Genomic DNA, 23,683 nt, shown 5'->3' with positions numbered 1-23,683 from the left:
GATTTCTGATCGAGTGGTGAAACATTTATGGTTTGGCATCGAAAGAAAGACCAGACGAGACGTGTTCCGTCTAGCCTGACCCCATGCAGTCTCTGACTGGCGTTCGTTTTGGAAGGGCTTCAAGACACATTTCAAAAAGTCGCTTCCGTGGAAACATTTATTTCCAAGGTTTCCGCGAAATCATCCTACTTTGGGGATCCGATACCTCGTACGATTTTGCAGGCTGACACGCCCAACATGCGGCACATTAGAAGGATTTCCTTGAACTCTTTGGCACTTGGCACATCAATAGAATACCATTTTGATACAAAGGACCGATATTTTAATTGTTCATTACACAAAGTTATAAGTTTACAGGTCTCTACAAAGCAAAGGAGAATACAGGAGGCCAACAAGGCCAAATCCCTGGCCCCAAAAGAGCCAAGAAATTTAAAATAAAAAGAAAAAAAGCCTTTTTTTTCTCTTTTACATTTCGTGTGTAACATAATTATGCGTTTAAAAAGGTTACATGGAGAAAATTTCAAAACTTTTGCCACCCCCTAAAAACCCTTCTTTGTACAAAGATGAGTTGAAGCTTTCATCCCGTTTTTTCATTGATAAAGCTACGTCAAATGTGCAGAACACAACATCCCACCCCCTTCCACATCGTACTCCACGCAATGCACGTGTCGGTACATAAATCTCGGGCGATTTAGTACTTGTTATGCTTTGCTTTGCTTGGTTGTCGTTTGTTTTTTATGTGTTACTTGCAGGATGTTAACCTACAAGTGCGGATGTGATTACCGCACTGCAACAGATGCAAATCAACTGGCGATGATGTAACATCTCATTATACTTGATTGTGCTATCAAGATCGTCCCGTAACCAACTCATTTTTCAACCAAAAAAAACGTCGTTTGACGTAGGATTATCTCTGCTGAGTAGGAGTGCCCACGTGACATATCGTGACTAGAGTGGGAGATAGTGGTTTTGTGGTAAGGTAGAGCTATGCAATAATGTCCCGGAACCTAAACAGATCACACGCTACTTCGTGGAAATCAACAAAATGATTTTGTTTTCTGAGAATGAACGGACACCTTCCAAAACCGCAAGAAATCGTTTTCCTCTCTGGATCGATGTTGAACTGATCATAATAGAACGCAAGAAAGAAAAGGCATAACAACTCGGACAATCTAACTTGGACACTTCTTTTATTTCACTTAACCCAAATCTTATTAACATTTCGTCAAGGTAAAATTACAAAATAACAGTGCACAATAACTTCTACTAATACCAACCGATGAAAGCTTCAGTCCATTCAACTTCTGTCCAACGCACGATCCCGAATGACTTTTGCATACAAACCTGTACAGCAATGTCAATATTTCATAGGTTTCAATTGTTTTTGGTGTTTCCAAAATTCTGTACATAACATTTCATAGTTTTAAGATAAATTATTCACAGATGTACATCAGCCTAAATATACAAAATATATTTCAAGATATGTCAGTGAAGAATTGAAACACGTGAATTCTTTCTATATACAGCCAGGGGTTTGTCTATTGCAAAAGCAAAATTTTCGTCCCCATAAACTACTTTGTAAAACGAGGTTATAAAAATGCTAGTAGATACAAGTCAGTTTGGGAACAGTTTTCTAAAACTACAATTAAATTTGTTTTTATCATACAGTTTCATCACCCAGATTTTGCTTAAAAGCCTGCAATTCGTCCTATTGGACTTCTCTCAACGTTCTGATTGCTCTCTTCAATTATGCAATCCGAATAGGTAGGCCCTATGTTGACCATGTTGGTCAATTGATCAAAATGATCGCGCTACTTGTCGATCCCGCGTGAAATCCCCCAATCCATGTTCCACATCCGTGAATTAGAAAGAACAGGCAACTGGCTGACGGGATAGAATCATCGGCAAGTATTGCAAAAGGAGCGACAAATCGCGAAAGGTTCGACCAATCATGCTCAACGCAAGATGCCACTGAAAGTCTATCAAAGTAACAACTTTTTTCCTTAATTGTTTTATACTTCACATGCATTCCCCACCACATCTGTACTCTTACTACCACAGCACCTCACGATGGGGACCACAGATAACAATTATATTTGAACGTCGATGTGGTGGGATTTATGAAAGAGACCGTGTTTCTAAGTTTTCGTGTCATATCCATACATCAGTCATGACGGGGCGTCTAGTAAAGGAGGGGTATGTAGTAAGCTGATTACCGCTGAGCGTCTCCTGCGTGAAACTCGATGTTCTTCCGTTTTCAACACAACATTTACAACAGTTCGAATGGATATCCTGCACCCTTGTGCTCCTCCGTGGACGCCTGCAACACAGAACAAAGTTTAAAAGTACGGATAAAACTAGCAGTATGACGATGAGACTGCCCCCAGCGAACAACGTGTAGAACTGCGAGAAATGGGGATCGCGGGGCGGCTCTGTGGAAGTCCTTAGCTCCGGGCCGCGCGGGGATGTTGTGGACAGTGGAATCGAGGGACTTGGAGAATCAGTCCGGAGGGGCGGAACGGTTGACTGGTACCTCTGTTCAACATGGATCGGACCCACAGTGCAAGTTCGACGTTTGTTGGGATAGCGTCGGCTGGATATGGTGCAGTTGAAACTCACTCCATCGTGGGCAGGGCTTGCTTTGAAAGTCGACATTCTTGTTATAGTGTCCTCGGTGTCCTCTGTTGACCACTCTTCATCAGGTGACACTGTGCCCGATGAGGAGATGGAAACGTTGACCGCAGGATATCCTTTGGATGTGCTACAGTTCAGTGTCGTGACATCACCGCTGTAGACTGTCACAGGTTCGCTGGGCGAGCACACCGGGCTTGGCTCATGTGGAAAAGAAAACACTGTCAGGGTCACCTCGTCAGAGACAATCACATGCTGAAGATGCCGTATTTCACAGCGATACAAACCCCTGTCCTGTCCCACGACCTGCGAGATGGTCAAAGTGAGTGCTTGGTTCAAAGAGGCGTCGCCTCGACTCGGTAAGATTGCGGACTCCAGAGATACCCGGCCACTGGATATGGAGTCGAGGTCTTCGGTTCCATGCTGCCAATGGACCGAGTACCCCGTCGGCAGATCTCTGGCCACGCACCGCAGAACGACTCTGTCCCCCTCCTCGAGATTGCCAAGATGACCCCTTTCAGCAGGCGGAGTAGTGGTAATCCGTACCGTTGACTGTCCACGCACGCCGGTGCCTCTCAGCAAAGCAAGAGTAAGTACAGAAATTACAAGCGCTCTCACTCCCTCGTAGCCCATTTTTCTGCAACACCACTGAGACAAAGATGTCTGGATTAAATGATCGAGTTCCTCAGGCAATAATGACACTTTCAAGAGCTCAGACATGCCTTTTCAATCCTCCAGACCAAGTTTCTCCGTAAACGCTGGGGGAGGGGAGCAAACTGTTCCCATTGGCGGAGCCCTGTTTCCGTGTGTCCTTGAGTGTGGGGCCTTGAATCGATGCCAAGGTAGATCTGTGGGGGGGTGCATGACCTTTGGTGGCTGAACATTCCAAATAGAAATGACATCATTATGTAGGCTGATTTTGTTCTCTTGAGAAAGTCTGTGCTTTGAAGCCATTATAAATTTCGCATCCTTTATGAACCATCACACTTGTCATTCTTTAAGAATACATAATGCTTCTTAAAAAGCACAACTCCTTTTATATTTCACAGAACTTCACTCCAATGAGTCTGCAATATTATGACAAAAACAATAATGGGGGACCAGAGATCTTGCATCCCTGGCGCCTCAAACTTTTCTGCAAGTTAAACGTTAAGGGTATGCAAATCCACCACCATTTCCATCGCCTACTTTGTTTCGAAAAATACTCGAGTTGGCAAGCTGGCGAGGACATTCGCTTCAACTCAAGACACGAACAGTGTTTTCTGCGTAGATGTGAAAAGCCATTATTTTCCATCTGAAAACCCCAACATGCTGACACATACCACGTGCACCCGATGTTCACTCTATTTCTCTCCAGACAGGGCAATTTCTCTCCAGACAGGGCAATGTCATTCAGAAAGCTATTTAAACGTAACTATCTCTGGCTGGTTTTCTGAATTCCCATCTGCAGAACTGCATGAATAATTACAAAAGGGAAATGGCAGCATGTTACAGCCGATGACGTCTCAAGAGTGGCCCCATGCAGAGTGGATCTCAAACCATCACCAGACACAATTCCATCTGGTAGGGTATTGAATTACACATTGTTACTTTATTTACCGGAGCGGAGAGCCACGACTACCTTCAGAAACAGAGGAGTCCCGGGGTTTTGGAAGTCACTCGATAATGTTATACAATACTTTTTCACGCACACGACTAATCACAACAAACACAATTAAATACCTCCACAAATTGAACAGTTTTGAAAAAAAAAGTCCTTTTTAATTTCTTGCTGGTCGCTGTTGATTCTTTATATGAACACTGTGCGTCTTCTTTGCGTTTCTAAAGCGTCTTGAATTTAAATAAACCTGCGAAACACTTGTCTTTGATTACCAAGTAATTAACCATTTCCGGTTTTTATACGCCAATTACAATCATAAGCCACTTTTCAAGTTCAGCAAGGTCCGGCTTTCGAGGAAACCGACCTTCCCGTCAGAGTCAGACAGGCACTTTAGTTGCCAGATCAGCAAAGACGACTGAATCGGAGATTTTTACAAATACTCTGCCTAACCTCTTTTCTGTTCTTTCGGACCACGTATAATTCAGTATTAAGAAGGCCTCAGATGTGAAATGGCGAGTGAGGTGGAAAATGCTTGCATGGCAGATGTAATTGAATCCAACAACACAGTCTGCCGCTCCCCAAAGGTCTCTACTGTTATGTGCACTCTGATTCTGTCAAGATCAGCAAAAATCCGATAAATTTCTATATACCGGCACTTGACGGAAGGGTTGCTTGGTGGAACCTAGACTTTATGCCAGTACGGTTATTGGTTTGGGTTTGTTCTCCATGCAATCTAACACTGCGATCTGCGAGCGCTTGCAGGGGAGGTCAGGCTGGGGATTTTTTTAATGTCACATTTTTGCGGACAAAGGATGAAACGTTATACATGACATACATTGTTTAAATGGTAGTGTTGCACTTACCTTAGCTATTATGTTATTGTTTTCCCAAATTTTCTTTTTTTTTGGGGGGGGCAGGTCTGGGGGTTAGAGGAGGGGGATTCGACCCCTATCCCTCCGATCCGCACCTGACTTGCTGCGATCATACAGGCAAACACGTATGTCATACCTTTCCGTTTTTAAGTCGGAACTCGGCAAAATATGTTGCTTATCTTTAGGATAATGGATTTCGACTGAACTTCAAAGACAAAATACAATTATTTAATGACTTGTCATCAAGTCCGGGCGAAACCGAACGTTCGACGGATGCGAAGGGAGCAACTATGACAGTACAACCAATCGACGTAAACTGTAATGTCACAAACATCATACCCTGAAAAAAGCCTTATGTCGTCTTTCAAACTTTCTTCCATGTAGTCTTTCCTTTGCACGATATGAAATCTGTACGAGTATGTGTGAGTGTAGGAAAGGGCGCCCTCGAAGTCGACAGCCAAACTTGTCATCCTGCAAAATGTCAGTGTGATACGTTCAACAATTGTCAAAACCGGTGAACATAAATGATGAAAATGGAAATAAATAAACGCCAGAAAGGGTTACAACGAAACACAGCCCAGAGCGCTAGGCAGTTTGCATATCGTGGGATTTGACGGTTGGCAAACAGAAATAAATTGAAATTGGGTATTGTACATTTTCAAAAATATTATAAAAATATAGAGAGAACAGCATTTCTACACGCAGTTTCAGGTGGACTTGTGATGTTTACTGCTGAGTAAAGTGTTTATGTTTTGTTTCAATCACACGACTTCAGGGAAGGCAACAATATGGACCTCCATCGACTTTCAAATGATTTGAAAAGAAAAGAGAATTCACATGGCTACTACATGTAAACTGCGCACACACACGAGAGCTGATTTCTTTCAAGCGGATGCCAATTTCCCGGAGGTGACGAATATGACATATTTAGAAATTCCGGGAACATGAAAGCAGTTCGAAACAGTTCTAGCTAGGTTGACATATACATTACAATGTAAATCAACAAGTCTGGTGGTTCTTGTAATTTCGTGACATAAACGGAAATGCCCGACGTGATTAAACAAAAAAAGTAGACCTGGTATGTTACAAAAAAGAAGTTAAGTTATGAACGCTTGTGTCAGATACATAAGGAACGCGTGACATTTGACTGTTGACCAAACCATCAACATGATTAATGTGAGTTTGCGCGAACGGGGCGGAGAAAGTTGCAGCAAGAATGAAGCACAAGACTGAGAGGGCACGACCACCCGGAGTTGGTTACCGCCTCCAATAACTTAATTTAACCCAGACAACTTAGTCAATCACTTGGCAAGATCGAAAGACTTTTGGAAGGTTTCATTTTTCCTTGGGCAAGTTAACACGTTGCGCTCTTCGATGCATAGAGTCACTTCAATTTCAGGGTAAAATTCTGAGGGAAAAATCACATGAAATATATCCATGCACGAGTGGCTATTACAAAGTAAGCTTTGCTTGTCACTTCGTTGTTTTCGACGAATTATTTCCAGTTTTTCAATTATATTCCCAGAGAACAGTCTCTATCCCTTTCAAAATGAGGCCGACCTTCCCCCATACACCGCAGATCTCAATTATATATGTAGGCCAGTGAAGTAGATGGGGATTCCCCCTTTTCCCCAGGGCTGAATCATCACAAAAATGGATGAATCACCAGTTTAAGACCTCCCTCTGCATATTTGCCCTGCCAATGATCGTTGTCTTCCAAGAATAGAAAGTGCCGAGAAGTCCATTTATATCTGAAAACAGAACAGGAACTGAATTTGTAGGCCTACTTTTCTTGAGTGATGTAGTCGAGTACTTTTTGAGAACCAAGTTCTCTATCAAATATTTAACTAGTTAGGAGGGAACAAAGCTGAAGTACATCGGCATTTGATGGTATATGAATTAAGGTAAGATTACAAAGCAACATAATGACTTCAGACCATCCCTGTTTGATTAAAATTAATTTCTGAGGACAAAAGTATTCGGAAAGTACTCGGCCGAGTACTTTCCGAGTACTTTTCTCCTTAAAACTTAAATTTTACACAACTGGGAGTGTCTGAAGTTTAACATTTATTTTGTAATCTTACCTTTGCACACTTACCATCAAATGCCTGTGCACTCTGCCTTTATTCCCTCTTACCCAGTTCAGTATTTTGCGGAGAACGTTCGTACTCGGAAAGTACTCGACTACAGCACTGGTTTTCTTCAATGTATGAACATTCTTACACACTCACATTTGGTTAAACGCATTGAAAAGTGGTGCACACTTTTAACTTAAACCTTCAAAATTATCCATGTTTTCCCGAACAACTGAAGGCGCTGTTGCTGTGAAGTCACCTACGGAAGACATGGTTTAGTCCATAGGTATTTCTGTTCAAATTGTAAACCCAAATTTTACTAACTGAAAGCATTTCTGAGAGAGGAGTTGATGGTTTCCTATTGCTATGCGCATAAACAACAATAAAACAGCAAAAACGAGAAAACTTAGTCCAGAAAATCTACAAACACACACGGCTTTTTGCGTACAAGCCAATGTAACAGTGAGGCTTCTTCCTGAGATAACATCAACGTTTTGTCATGAATATGGAAATGATCATAAGCATAAAAACCAAAAAGGCATTAAAATAAAATTTGAAATAGGGAAATTAAAGTTGAAAATAAGGTTTACTGAGGCACAAAGGTGCATTTTACAGGTTTGTAATAACAAACAGTGATTGCAGCTACCCTTTCTGTGAGAGAAACCCGATATATTCCTCTTACTAAAAGATTACTTTTAGAAGTGACGATGGCTTTGTCATTTTATTGTTTTCGACGAATTATTTCCAGTGTTCAATTACATTTCCGGAGAATAATCTCTATTCCCTCCAAAATGAGACTTTGCCCAATCCACGACGTATCTTAAGTAAATAAATAGGCCTGTGAAGCAAACGGGGATTCCCCCTTTTCCCCCAGGGCTGAATCGTCACCTAAAGTGATGAATCACCAGTCATCGGGGAGGATCCAGGGGGCGCACGGCCTGTTTTTTCACCCGAAAAATAAATAAATAAAAAGAGAAGAAAAAGAGGTAGGGGAAGAAAAAAAAGAGGGAGGGACCAGGCCCCATAAATGTGACAAAGGCATGAAAACAACAATTCTGCTTTCAGTTACCAAACCTCCCTAATTTTACAGCCGCGACCCTAAACGGTTTATTCCAGCCCCCCTCCCCCGGATAATCCTGGATCCGCCCCTGGTCACAGACCTTCCTCTGCATGCTTGGTCTGTCTATGATCGGCGTCTTCCGATAAGAAAAAAGTGCCAAGAAATCCATTTATATCCCTGCCAAAAACAAAACGGGAACTTAATTTCAAGTTTACTTTGAGCAAAATATCTAAAATTTCTTTTCCGCACACTGTAGGCCTAAGCCTAAAGCTGATCAGACATTCTCATTTTAGGCACACAGTGCCTCGCAGACAAAAATAATCTTGGAAAAGTCCCCACACAAAATATGGAAAAGCAGGAGAGAGTTACTAACGTGTAGCACTCGAAACAGCCATGCTGTGGTCATTCACCCGCCAATGGTGAAAGCATTCTGAAGTATAAACTAACAGATTTATGACACTGTCGCCCTCTTTGTTTACAGAAATCTCACTGTAATGACTAAGGCGCTTGCCTCTAACATTATTTACGAGTCTAGAGGTCTTAGAATTATATTTTGGATAATAGCAAGGGCAACGCGAAGATTTTTCCCACTGGTAAGTTCTCTGAATACGCGAGACACGACACATCTTTCTAAGTACGTTAGTTCTTCTACATAAGAGTATGAATTCGTATTTTTATAGAACATCTGTCAATTAATCAGACTGAACCAAATAAAGAGATTCTTTTAATAGTTCACTGCCTGAGAATTCCATTTCCCCAACAAAGTCAGAAAAAATTGCCATTTTATGAAGTTGTTTTGGGGTTTCATTCCGCTTTTAGTTGCTTTATTGATAAAACAATTGGAAAATCTTTTCACTGTCACAGCTGCCAGGATAGAAGGCGATTCGTTCCACTGCCCCCCACCCCGTTACATTCCAGCAGTCCTGTGGCACATGGCAGTTCTAGCACAACAAAAACATCACCGTCTCTCTTATCAGCTGCACTTTGCCTGGGAGGTGAGCCGCCTCAAAACACACTAATGCAATCCAAAGATACAAACTGCAGCCTCAAATTCAAAGTAAACCAGTACAAATTTACCATTTTTTTACCCGGTTGCATCAGTAACATTCTCATTTATTACTCTGCCTACCAAAAACAATTTCACTTCAAAAAGCAGTACCCGAACCACGTTTATCCAATCCGGGGTAGCCCGAGGCAATACAGGAGGGACAATAAAATGTAACATGATCAGCACTGAAGAAAACATTCTTCTTTTATTAATTCCAGCATACAGCCAGAGGGATTTACTACACTTGTCCTGCTTGATCCAATGAGCTTTTAACCGGCATAATTTAACACGCTTCAAAACTCTCGCGGTATAGAGTGTCATTCGTTCTGTTATTATAAATTATAATTCATAATCACAGGTTAAATTAAAATAATCACGGATAGATCATGCAAGGTGCGTCACAATTAAGTCTCCAAACTGTTCATTTCTATGAGAGAGGCCCGATATATTCCTCTACACAAAAACTCAGTTTTAGAAATGACAATGGCTTTGTCACTTTGTCAGTGATTTCCAGTGTTCAACTGTAGGCCTATTCCCAGAGAATACCCTACCCCTTCCAGCTGGCAGTATAAGACCGACCTTCCCCAATCCACGACAGACTTCAATTATAGAATTGGCCGGTGAAGTAGACGGGGATTCCCCCCTTTTCCCCAGGGCTGAATCATCACCGAAAACATTATCACCGGTCACAGATCTCCACCTGCCTGCATGACGTGCCTATAATCCCCGTCTTCCAACTGAAAAAAAGTGCCAAGAAGTCCATTTACAACCTTGCCAAAAAAAGGAACTTAGGCTGCATCCGAAATTGTTGTCTAGAGATAGGTCTAGGTCCTTGCCCCAAGTTGGAAATACGCGGAGACGCGCAGAAAAACTGACCTACCCGTAGCTCTGGAAGCTCGTTTCGGACACAACAATTATTTTCAAGTTAGCGTTTAAGCAAAAGATCTACAATTGTTTCACCTATATTACAAAGCTAATAAGACGTTCACATTTTAGGCAAATTGAACCTCACAGACAAAAACATTTTTGGAAAATTCTTTACACCAAAAATGGCAAAGCAGGAGAGAGTTTCTAAACGTTTAAACGTGTGGCATTTGAAACAGCCATATTGTTATCATTCACCAATAGTGAAAGCATTCCAGAGTATAAACTGTGAGATTTATGACACTGTCTCCGTCTCTGTTTGAAACAAACTCACTGTATTAACCTAGGCGCTTGCCTCTCACAATTATTTACAAGTCTAAGTCTTAGAATTATGGTTTGTATAATGGTGAGATCATCGCAAAGATATGTCTCACTGGAAAGTTCTCCGAATGCGAGAAACACGACACACCTCTTTAAACACATTGGTTCTTTTACATGAAGGTGTGACTGCGTATTTGGATGTAATCTATCAATTAATCAGATTGAACTAAACAAAGAGAAGCTCTGCATGATTCACTGCCAGAGAATTTTATTTCCGCAACAAAATGCCCCTTAAAAAGTTTCAATTAATTAATCAATTAATCAGATTGAACTAAACAAAGAGAAGCTCTGCATGATTCACTGCCAGAGAATTTTATTTCCGCAACAAAATGCCCCTTAAAAAGTTTGATCAAATTACCACTTTAAAAAGTTGTTTTGGGTTTTCCCTTCCTCTTTTGGATACTTTGTGGATGACACTGCTGGAAAAACCCTCAATGTCACAGTTGCCAACGTAGAGGGCGATTTGCTCCAGCCCCTCCCCCCGCACCCCGTTACATTAATTCCAGCAGTCTTGTGGCACAAGGTAGTTTTAGCGCAACAAGAGACATTACCGCCTCTCTTATCAGCTGCACTTTGCCTGGGAGTTGAGCCGCCTCAAAATACACTAATGCAATCCAAAGATACAAACTACAGACTCAAATTCAAAGTAAACCAGAATAAAGTTACCAACCCTTTTTACCCGGTTACATCAGTTAAATTCTCATTTATAAGCCACACCATACTCTACCGACAAATAAAACAGCGCACAATCACGGTCCCATCTTGGCAATAAGGATAACAGCAAAGGCTTCTCAATTTTATTTTATATTAATCACAAGCACGGACCACAGCCATGCAGAGTTGGGAAGAAATGTTGGCCTCATTACAGAAGTAAAAGTAAATGATAAGTTTGATTACTAAACTACATTTATTGCAATTTATTGCATTTATTACAATTCAATGGCATCTACCAATTGTCCAGTTTTGTACCGCTGTTCCAGATGAGTCTGTTGCCGTTGTTGCTCAGTCTGAACTCAGATCTTGGCTGGAGTAGGTTGCTTCTAAGCTGACCTCCCTCTCGTGGGTGGCGGGCACGTCCTCAAGATTTATGTCCTTCGGTTGTTCCTTCTGTGTTTTCTTCCGATCTCTCCTCATCTCCCGTACTGTCAAGAACACGACGTTAAATATGATGGACAGAGTGGCCACCACAGTGGCAACTATGAAGGCAATCAGCCATCCCCTACAAGCCGGGTCTTCGGGAGCCTCGGGTGGGTCGAGTGAAGACTGGGGCCCGATGGGATCGCATGGTCGGGGAGTGTTGTTGGTGATAGGGACCGACGTCATATTTGGCCTCTTGACGACATTCAAGGGACCTAGCCGACATGATCGGCTGACCATCGGGAACCGGAGGCTGCTGATCGTACAGTTGAACAGCAAGCCGTTATTGATAGGAGTCACCTCGTTCAAAAGGAACTCTTGAGATACGGTATTCGCTCCCTGAATGGTTGACCAAGGTCCTGGGAAGGAGTCCGTAATACCGACTATAGTCAACTTCACCATAGGACTACCCTTATCCGTAGAACAACTGAAACGCAACTTGTCTCCGTAGTATACATCGACCGGTCCGTTGGGAGAACACACGGGGTTGCTCTCGTCCGGAAAGTAAGCAACTGTCAAAGCCACCGTTTTGTTTGTCACTACGGTGAACGTCGAATTGTTTACCGGATCTGGGGTGAAGACGACACAGGAATAGCCACCGGCGTCTGCTGGCTTGAGCTCAGATATGGTCAGTTCGTGGGTGCTAACTTGCAGGCCGATGTCGCCCCGGTCCAGCATAGTTTGCACCTCAACAGTGAAGCGTGGACCGGCGTACGGCTCCCTCAAAGTCCCGTTCCAGCTCACCACTTCTGACCCATGCTGCCAGGAAACCAAGGAGTCCGAGGACATTGTGAGACCGGTGACCTCGCACCGTAGGGTGACATGGTCTCCCTCCTCCAATTCTGAAAGATCTGACAGCGATCCATCGACTACGGACAGTGAAACCGTTTCAGCGTCAGCTGTGCCGGTGGTGTGACACAGACACACAATTACCAGTACGGACAGCTCCGCAAAGTCCACAGTCATCATTTTTCCAATCAACAATTCAGTGATGCAGTTAGTTTTCCGTGCGAGGGATACAGCCTGTTAACACTTTTTCAAGTCGACTGACTAAGAAGGCTCACGAGGAATCTGTAAAGCCACCTACATTTTATAGTCTACATAACGCTTAGTCACTATAGCCGACTCCAATTGTCATCGTGGTTTCCGTCAGCTCTCTACGCGTTCCAAGTATCCAAGTCGCCAATCTTCCTGGTCTGTGCACATTTTGCAACCCAATCCAGCTGAACCAAACAGGAACGCCAAAGGTTTCGCCTCACTTAAATAGCTGAAAGTTCAAAATAAAAAGACAAACGTTGCCATTTTCAGGGGCACCATGCATGACCCCCAATGCCATTTTAATCCCCAACACTGGCGTACAGACTTTACAAAATTGGCGCACCTACTTTCCATTGTATTCACACTGAAATTCGAAACGCTTGGGCAAGCACTACCGTATCTTTTACTTGCAAAGAGGGCAGGCATCTTTTCATTTGAAATGGCTGACAGTTTTGAGCGTTGGACACTGAGATTCGCACTATAACATGTCTGACAAGCAATGTGTTTCATGAAGTGGATAATGTTTTGGAAAGAAAAACAAAACAAATACAATATAAAAGAGGAGTATAATGCACTTTGAAGGTCTTTTGTGACAAAATTTTTTTGTCTTGAAAGTGGTTTTGCTGTTCCTATCTGATGGCTTAAAATGTATCGACGTTGCACATGCTCAAACCTCAGGAAACCAACACAACACAAGCCTCCAGAAACACCACCACAAACAAATAGCCAGTTTTCAACAAATAAGAAACCAATAGTCGTTGTCGGAGAGGGCCTGAAATGATACAATTAATCACTTTATCCCCTTGTAGTCAAACTGATCACTTCAGAAACTGGGGGCTGATTTTCAAAAGGCGCCCTTGTCTCTCTTTGACAGGTCACACGAGTGTTTACTGGTGTGCACTGTGATTCAGCCAGTTCTTATGCTATGAAATATGGTTTCCCGTTAAGCCCGACCTCTCTTTCATTATATAAATGTCCAACTAAATCATGCACATTTTGGTCAATGTATCCATTTTTCACACGCTACAAAAAGTGTACATGTACACATCAGAATAATAGCGAAATTTGAAATTATACAAAGTACGGGCAGTTAACACGGACGTTTTCTGCTGTTCTTTTTGCTCACATTTCACTGAGATTGGTTTTAGGTTAGAAACTCTCTTCTAAAGTTTTCTTTCGCTATTTGACTGTTATCCGTGAAACTGATACAATGAATTCTATGTCTGCTCTCCCTCAAGAGCACACAGCGCATGCTGCCGCACTGGCATACAATAAATCTTCATTACAACCTCTTCGTTCTGAAAAAGGAAAAAACATACCTCTTATTCTTATTGGAGTTCTGGAACGAATCGCATTCAAGAAGTGTTTTTTATTCGAAGTCTATTTTTTCGCAAATGATGTAACTCACTCCTTCATTGACTTTGTCAGTATAAAGTACTGGATTTCGGAGAGCAGTCTTTCATGGTAATGTTTGGGAATTTTGTTTGTTTGGGGTCTTTTGTTGGGCAGTGCTAACCAAAGTTCCGACTAAGCCTCTCCTGCGCGTTTTTATTCGGCAGATCATTTCCTGCAATTGAGACGATCAAAATTTCCTGAGGATCATTCCAAAATCCTCTTCTTTTAAAAACTAAAAACTGCGCAAGCAGATTTGATCTTTGCTTTTTGTACTTGGAATGTTGTCTCATTGTTGACACATCAACAGACATCCGTGTTGCATGTACATGCAAAGCTATTGTTCTGTTTTTGTGTTTCCTAAAGAGAGACATGAGACAAACACAGACATGATGTGACAAATGCAACTTGGCCTCGCGGGGAGACAGGTGCCAAAACACCTTGCCATTTTAATGTATTTAATTGTAAGACGGTGCTTTTGAATACCAAACAGGGAAGTGCTCGGTAGTCCCTAATCCTGGAAGGACAGGTTGTTTGTATATCTAACATACAAAAAGTCTCTCAACTAAACTCGTTTGAAATATTCTGTTTACGAAAGTTCTTTCCGTGAGAACCGAAGTATTGAAACCCGACACAGGTGCTTTACAATTCTGCAGTTGCATTTGAAAGGGGGAATTCGTGGCTATTGTGTGGTTGCAGACGAAATGACGATAGACTTGAATTTTACGTTATTTGAACTAAGAACCCTCACACGTATATTAAAACGCAAGGATAAGGAAGTAAATCCAAAATAAACAGATTTGTGATTATTTCCATTACAGTACAAAACAATTCTTGTGTCGATCGTCCTCACATAATTCTCTGTTTATATCAACATATGAGTGTATGCATCTTCCCAAAAATAGTTTCGATAAGGAAACAAGTTATTAAATCGAGTATTAACTTTCAAATCTATTTGCTGCAGGTACAAAAATAACGACACTGTGACGATGATAATTACAATGAAAAATAATGAGATGCAGCAGAAAAGACAGGCATGCACAAAGCCAAATTAAACACACGGGCTGCAGATTCTTGCTAGAAAATAAAACTCCGAGTCTTACAGAAAAAAGTACCTTCAAAATTTGCAAGCAAAATGGAGATGCATGTTCCAGATTTTGACGTAAGTTTATTTACCTAATAACCAACTGAAACTATCAAAATTAAACAGCTACTGTCGCAATAATTGTTAGAGTATTTGTAAATAGTTTCGTAAAATATTTCTGAATATGTAAGATCCAAAAATTATGGGTTGCGTCCACTAAAAATACAGAGAAATGAAAATCGAGCTAGTACTCATACAACAGGATTATTTAAACAATATATATTAAAGTTAACGCACATTGCGAACTAAACATCAGTAATTATATTTAGCATTTCTCATAGTCAGAGCTGTATCCTTACAAAAATATACTCAAAAATATAACACCTGCAGAACGGGTAAATAAATCAGAAATATCTAGTGCAATGCCTACAGAGTGTTGCAATGCCTACAGATTGTTTACAAGTGACGTCCTCACAGTTATCTGCAAATTCACTAAATCCTACCCGGAATGCACCCTGACATAAATTGATTTTTAATCTATAATGTGGAAATAATTGCATTGGACTCTTAATCAACCTTCACTTTAAAATGGCATGAAGAAGCTTATGTTCAATAAGCCTTTCGCGAATTAAATTTGAATGAAATCTGGTACACTGAGTTCTTTGAATTCAAGTGAATATAACACTTTGAATCCCCCACACTAAAGCCACTGGCAGGAGGTGTAGCAACGGTGTCTTTAGTCTGGGGAATTAAAATTGTTGTTTATATACAATAAGATATATCTCAGTGTACCATATTTTATTCAAATTTAACTCATAAACGGCTTATTCTTAAATAGAGGCCGAAATCAGTGTCAACCTAAACGCCAATTTTGATTGAAAAGTTCAATCTTAGTACAAAGTGGGGTTCAACACCAAAAATCACAATGCAAATATGACTAATGACAAGATCAAGATGAATACGATTCAGAGCTGGATGTCGTTCATACCAATGAGCTTTAAAATTTATTTGCTTATATGTCTTTGTTAATCTTTCCCAAGTGAATAATAGATACTAGATAACATAATGATTTCTTTATATCATGCTCAGTTTTTTTTAACACTTTCGAAAAAAGCCCCTTGCACCAAACTTTGTCAAAATTTTACAATATCCTCTTATACTTTCATTTTATGATATCTGGGGTAACTGGTAATATATCTGATACATACATGCTGCAGTGTGACATAAGAGTTTAGGTATTCATATACCCAATTTTGTGACAGTCTCGCGGCCAATACAGGTTTGGTCTAGTAATTTGCTTGCTAATGTCCGACAGATCCCGAACAACGGGTAAACCATAGCACATATCAGAAATGCGTAAAATTATACCTCAATCAAATGCTCTTTCGGTCTTTTTTAATGCACGACCTTACCCCCATGTAGAAGTTGAATGTAATTGAATGTATTCAAAAGCTTAGACATTAAGGATTTTCAGCTTGTCCAAAAATATGTTGTTGAAATGTTTTAGTCTTTCTACTCGTCTTCTTCGTCATCACTCAAAGCCCGGGCCAACTCAGCTTTCAGGTCGATCTCGTGCCAGTTTTCTGAAGGGTCCGGCACGAACTGTGACGTTGAGGGTCCGGGAACGGCGTGATCCACGTAAATGTTCGGCTCGCTCGCTGGTGGTGGGAGGTTGCTCTCCTCGTCGCTTCCTTCAAAGGAAAACATCGTCTGGCCACCTGTAGGGGATATGGGAGGTTCGTTGCCCCGGTCAAGGTTGTTGACGTCCATTTCCTGTTCCTGCTGATTTCTTTCGGCGTCATCTTGCTTCGAAGATATTCCAAAGAGGCCAGTGAAGTTGAGAAGGTATGACTTCGGTCGGAAACATCGCTTCCGATTGCAACCACAGCACAAGGCGCACGTGAGAAGCAGAAGAAGTAGCCCGCCGGCTGCAATTCCCACGATCGCAGGGACGGATAAACCTGTTGTAGGTGGACTGACAACCGTCAACGGCCCGATCTTACATGAAAGTGTCTTGTTCGCATTTTCTAAAATTGAGAAGCAGAAAAACGTGAGTTCATCATCTACCGATGTCACTTTCTTTTCCAACTGGGATCCCGTTTCGGTGTCATTAAGCGAACTCAAAATCCAGTCTGATTTAAGACTGTTAGGCTCGCCAAAAGCTCTTGCATCAGGACTCCTTTCATCAATTATTGTTCGACAAGAAAGACTGTCGCCAATCATCACTTCCGCCGGACCTTCCGGAGAGCAAACTGGAAATTCGTTAGGATAATTCACAAACAGAGCACCAGCTCCGTTATTGATAAACGTTCCAGTGCTATTTTCAACAACAATGCAAAGATATGTTGCTTCATCTGACTCCTTCAGACCGACGATTGTAAGAGTTTGGGAATAAAAAGTTAAAAACGCATGTTCCACAGGGCTGAACAGAATCCTGTCACTGGCAGTGACATCAAAATAGGTTTCATTTACGCCTTTTTGCCAGACCCAGCTGTGAAGATCTGGATCAAAATCACCTGCTGTACATTTCAGTGTAGCATTTTCACCGTTTATTGGTTCTGTTGGAGAAATCACCATGGGATTCACAGTAGGTTGGCAACAAACACCAGCAGTGAGATGCCACCACACCAAGAAACAACAACCAAATCTCGTGAGGGTTTTCATTATGACGCCGACAAAGCTAAAGGTAAGGTGTTGAACACATCAGATGTCCAATGTAGTTCCTTTACCCAGCCAGGATCCTAACCCAAATGGTGGAGCTGATCAAATAAGCCAAGGTATTCTGAAAACTTGCCAAGCTTTTCAAGTCAGCGTGCCTGTTGAAAAATCCGGTTTGTGCATGTGACAAAAGTCCAAATATGGTTGGTTTCGACGAATGTCCAGCATTCAGCAACGGCACTGCGCTTACACAGAATGGACGTTAATGTTGCGCTTCTTCGTTCAAACTCAATCTAGGCCGCTGTGCTTTTGGTCAACCACGCTTTCACCTTGTAATTGCAATACATACACCACACGTACATATACAAAATAACCAAGTTGGTTAAACTGAGCGATTTGTTCCTACACAGCCAGTACTAGATTTTTTCACTATTCATATTATGAAGTGACCCGTATAGACGTGAACTCCAGGAATAACACAACAGAATAGATGGAAAGTCTCTACAAAAGTGATATGCACAAACGATGTTAGGCCTACATGCAGAAATTTTCCCAGGTCTTATTCTGCTAATTCCACAATAAAACATGCGCGTTCACATAACATAATATATGTTGATGCGCTCAGGATTACTACCAACTTTTATTTTAGGCCCTAACCCCTATAGGGTGTATGTAAAATCATACAGGGAAATCGGAGGATTCAGGACTGCTGGGGTTTTGAGAACTGCTGTAATACTGTATTTTGAAGTTTTTCTTTCATAATTGGGTAATTTTGTTCTTGAAAGCGTCAGTGTCAGGTTGACGACTGAATACTGATTTGAAAAGGTTTCCTCAGATTCACCCATCTGGCAGGTTTGTTAGGGTAAAAATCATATTTCAGTTTGTGCTCTAGAGCAGCACGTATGAATGGGCAAGTTTCAGAGTGATGGCCCTGTTTTGTGTTTGAAATTAAACTTGCACTGCTGACCTACGCGTATTCTTGTCACAGCTTCAGGGTTCCACCATGCTGCGCGAATCTGGGAATGTGAATGTCACCGTTGATGGCGCACCTTTTGTTTATTTCAGTCGCTGCCTGTGCCGACGTGCACGGCTAGCTGTACACTGCAAAACCCAAGCGTTTAACTTCTAAAGGCAAATTTGCAACACTGTTTATTTAAACATTTTTACACGCTTATAAATAAACACATAGGACATGTTTATATGCTGAACACACTATTTTATTTATTTAATAAACGCCGCAACATATGTTTATGATTAAATCATACGGATGAGTTTAGCATATGGTTTTTAAAAGCTTGTTAATTACAAAGCCGTTTGTGTGTTTGTCACTCAAACACCTACATTGTGCACATGTGTACAGGCTGTAACACTTTTTATACACTTTCAGACGTTTCTAAAGGGTGCAATGTTTATCAACTTCACATTAATGGGTAACGATGACATACATGTACTCGTGTCCAGGTCATACGCAGTGACTTGAAGAGTGGGAACAAAAATGGTTGACATACTTCTGACAAACCTTATTTTTCAGAAAGATTTCACCCATATCTGATATCCTGAACTATCTATGCATGTTATATGGAAGAACATGCAGAAGAATCGGATAAAATTCAACTCTGAACAGTCCGATTTCTCTACATTTGCAACTAACAACAGCAAGCAGACGTGCCGGGGACGCGGAAAGAGATCGAAGTGCGCATGCACCTGAGCGTACATACAGCGCATGCGCCTAGTCATGCCTTAAACGATGGGCAGTACAACCGAACATATCGTCTAAACACCGTGTTTATTTTTGATGTAATAATCAAATGATAATCCATTCTTCATCTGTATAGTTAACGTTATATCGGCCTAGATTAACCGCTTACAATATGAGATTTGCACATTTCATTGCCACTAAAGGTATTAGCGAAAAATGTGCAAGTCACGTTTTAAGCAGCTCTAAACAGGCGTTTAACGTCCCGATGATAAACACTATTGCACACCTTCACGTCTAAACGCACCGCGTGTTCAAAATTTAATGTTTAATGTCTTAAGTTTATAAACACGTCAAACAATTTTAGCTGTACTCACGCTTTCTGTGCCAAAGTTTCAAGACAATGAAACGTGAAATATCCCGTGGGTACGATCCGTGAAATGGGCACACAAAATGGCTTGGATTTTAACACCCCCTAAAAAAGACCTCATAAGTAATTTATTCTCAATTGCGGTTCTGAATGCCAACTCAGGTCTAACGTATTATCACACCAAGTGTGGAAAAGACAATACTTCTCTTCTGAGTTTTTGTTCTCAAGTGTTTCTCTTCATCACTTTCATTAGGAATGAGGTCTCTCTAAGAACATGGCATTATACGTTTAATTCTAATCATGACATAATTCATTTAATTGTAATCACTGCTACAGAGTATCGATAAAACAAATATCATAACAATTCGGAGTATGAATTTTAAACTCATACTCAGTATCACATAATAACAGATTCTCGATGTTAAAATTAGTTAATAGGAATTTATCATTCATTCTGAGGAAGCATTAAAAAATTAAAACCACACCAGTAAGAGTATTCTTACAGCTACACCATATTACCCTTTCTCTATTTCGATTTTGAATAGGTATACTTTGCATCTGTTTCGTTTTCTCCTGCACCAAGGTAAGCATTATTTTCCTTCAAATTGTCATCCTATTTCAAGATTTCAAATCCATGAAAACAATTTGAAACACTTTTTCCTCAACTTTCGTGACAGCACAAAGAAGATTTAAAGAAACCAAAGACCTCAGAGTTAGAGTTTGAGTTCTGTGTACACATCCGTGTTAAGTTTCGACGGGTTCAACTCCATGTAGCTGTCAGTATCAGCTGATTTAGTCATCGAATTAGAATTGTCTTTCTTGTTAAGCTTGAAAAACGCGCCTTCATAGCTCGTGCCGCACTCTGATACGGAGGTGAGATTTTGGTCAACTTGAGAAGTGTTCAACGACCGATTCTCAGCAGCCAGAACATTGTTACCTGATCCTCCATGAAAACCGTCTCCAGGAGGTCCAGTTATCGACGTTTCATACAGGTGATTACCTGTTTGGAGCTCAGATAGATTATTTGAATCACTTTGAGGAAAAGGCGTATCAGATCGGCTGAAAAACATGCGTATCTGGTAGAGACATTGTGGGCTGTAGCGAAAGCAGAGTAAAATAACGCAGAAGCTGAAGACTGTGACCAGAACACTTATCACTATGCCAGCAATAAGGAGTGGGCTAGTTTTAGAAGTAGCCTCAAAAGTAACTGTTAACGGCCCGATCTTACATGAAATTGTCTTGTTCGCATTTTCTAATGTCGAGAAGCAGAAAAACGTGAGTTCATCATCTATCGATGTCACTTTCTTTTCCAACTGGGATCCCGTTTCGGTGTCATTAAGCGAAATCAAAATCCAGTCTGATTTAAGACTGCTAGGGTCGCCAGAAGCGCTTACATCAGGACTCCTTTCATCAATTACTGTTCGACAAGAAAGACTGTCGCCAATCATCACTTCCGCCGGACCTTCCGGAGAGCAAACTGGAAAATCGTTAGGATAATTCACAAACAGAGCACCAGCTCCGTTATTGATAAACGTTCCAGTGCTACTTTCAACAACAATGCAAAGATATGTTGCTTCATCTGACTCCTTCAGACCGACGATTGTAAGAGTTTGGGAATAAAAAGTTAAAAACGCATGTTTCACAGGGCTGAGCAGAATCCTGTCACTGGCAGTGACATCAAAATAGGTTTCATTTACGCCTTTTTGCCAGACCCAGCTGTGAAGATCTGGATCAAAATCACCTGCTGTACATTTCAGTGTAGCATTTTCACCGTATACTGGTTCTAATGGAGAAATCACCATAGGATTCACAGTAGGTTGGCAACAAACACCAGCAGTGAGATGCCACCACACTAAGAAACAACAACCAAATCTCGTGAGGGTTTTCATTATGACGCCGACAAAGCTAAAGGTAAGGTGTTGTTCACATCAGGTGTCCACTGTAGATCCTTTACCCAGCCAGGATCCTACCCCAAATGGTGGAGCTGATCAAATAAGCCAAGGTATTCTGAAAACTTGCCAAGCTTTTCAAGTCAGCGTGCCTGTTGAAAAATCCGGTTTGTGCATGTGACAAAAGTCCAAATATGATTGGTTTAGTCGAATGTCCAGCATTCAGCAACGACACTGCACTTAAACAGAATGGACGTTAATGTTGCGCTTCTTCGTTCAAACTCAATCTAGGCCGCTGTGCTTTTCAAAATGGTCAACCACGCTTTCACCTTGTAATTGCAATACATACACCACACGTACACGTACAAAATAACCAAGTTGGTTAAACTGAGCGATTTGTTCCTACACAGCCAGTACTGGACTTTTTCACTATTCATATTATGAAGTGACCCGTATAGACGTGAACTCCAGGAATAACACAACAGAATAGATGGAAAGTCTCTACAAAAGTGACATGCACAAACAATGTTACATGCAGAAATTTTCCCAGGTCTTATTCTGCTAATTCCACAATAAAACATGCGCGTTCACATAACATAATATATGTTGATGCGCTCAGGATTACTGCCAACTTTTAGGCCCTAACCCCTATAGGGTGTATATAAAATCATACAGGGAAATCGGAGGATTCAGGACTGCTGGGGTTTTAAGAACTGCTGTAATACTGTATTTTAAAGTTTTTCTTTCATAATTGGGTAATTTTGTTCTTGAAAGCGTCAGTGTCAGGTTGACGACTGAATACTGATTTGAAAAAGTTTCCTCAGATTCACCCATCTGTCAGGTTTGTTAGGGTAAAAATCATATTTCAGTTTGTGCTCTAGAGCAGCACGTATGAATGGGCAAGTTTCAGAGTGATGGCCCTGTTTTGTGTTTGAAACTAAACTTGCACTGCTGACCTACGCGTATTCTTGTCACAGCTTCAGGGTTCCACCATGCTGCGCGAATCCGGGAATATGAATGTCACCGTTGATGGCGCACCTTTTGTTTATTTCAGTCGCTGCCTGTGCCGACCTGCGTGGCTAGCTGTACACTGCAAAACCCAAGCGTTTAACTTCTAAACGCAAATCTGCAACACTGTTTATTTAAACATTTTGACACGTTTATAAGTAAACACATACGACATGTTTATATGCTGAACACACTATTTTATTAATTTATTTATTAATAAACGCTGCAACGTATGTTTATGATTAAATCATACGGATGAGTTTAGCACATGGTTTTTAAAAGCTTGTTAATTATAAAGCCGTTTGTGTGTTTATCACTCAAACACCTACATTGTACACATGTGTACATGCTCTAACACTTTTTATACACTTTCAGGCGTTTCTAAAGGGAGCAATGTTTATCACCCTCACATTAATGGGTAACGATGACATTACATGTACTCGTGTCCAGGTCATACGCAGTGACTTGAAGAGTGGGAACAAAAATGGTTGACATACTTCTGACAAACCTTATTTTTCAGAAAATTTTCACCCATATCTGATATCCTGAACTATCTATGCATGTTATATGGAAGAACCTGCAGAAGAATCGAATAAAATTCAACTCTGAACAGTCCGATTTCTCTACATTTGCAACGAACAACAGCAAGCAGACGTGCCGGGGACGCGGAAAGAGATCGAAGTGCGCATGCACGTAAGTGTAAATACAGCGCATGCGCCTAGTCATGCCTTAAACGATGGGCAGTACAACCGAACATATCGTCTAAACACCGTGTTTATTTTTGATGTAATAATCAAATGATAATCCATTCTTCGTCTCTATAGTTAACGTTACATCGGCCTAGATTAACCGCTTACAATATGAGATTTGCACATTTCAT

At 41.1% G+C, this 23,683-nt stretch overlaps 1 protein-coding gene across 1 annotated transcript; it reads right to left on the bottom strand.

Annotated features, from left to right (window-relative positions):
• Nucleotides 1-19,625: 19,625 nt before the first annotated feature.
• Nucleotides 19,626-22,888, bottom strand: LOC147796491 (uncharacterized). Its single transcript, XM_087147163.1, has one exon. The coding sequence runs from the start codon at nt 21,793-21,795 to the stop codon at nt 20,620-20,622; it is 1,176 nt and encodes a 391-aa protein (XP_087003289.1). The 5' UTR covers nt 21,796-22,888; the 3' UTR covers nt 19,626-20,619.
• Between the last annotated feature and the right edge of the window lie 795 nt (nt 22,889-23,683).

Source organism: Acanthaster planci, linkage group LG16, assembly GCF_054643075.1.
Source record: "Acanthaster planci isolate LZ-2023a linkage group LG16, COTS_SCS, whole genome shotgun sequence".
Lineage (NCBI taxonomy): Eukaryota > Metazoa > Echinodermata > Asteroidea > Valvatida > Acanthasteridae > Acanthaster > Acanthaster planci.
Note: the sequence above shows the minus strand (reverse complement) of the source record. Positions and strands in the feature narration are given on the sequence as shown.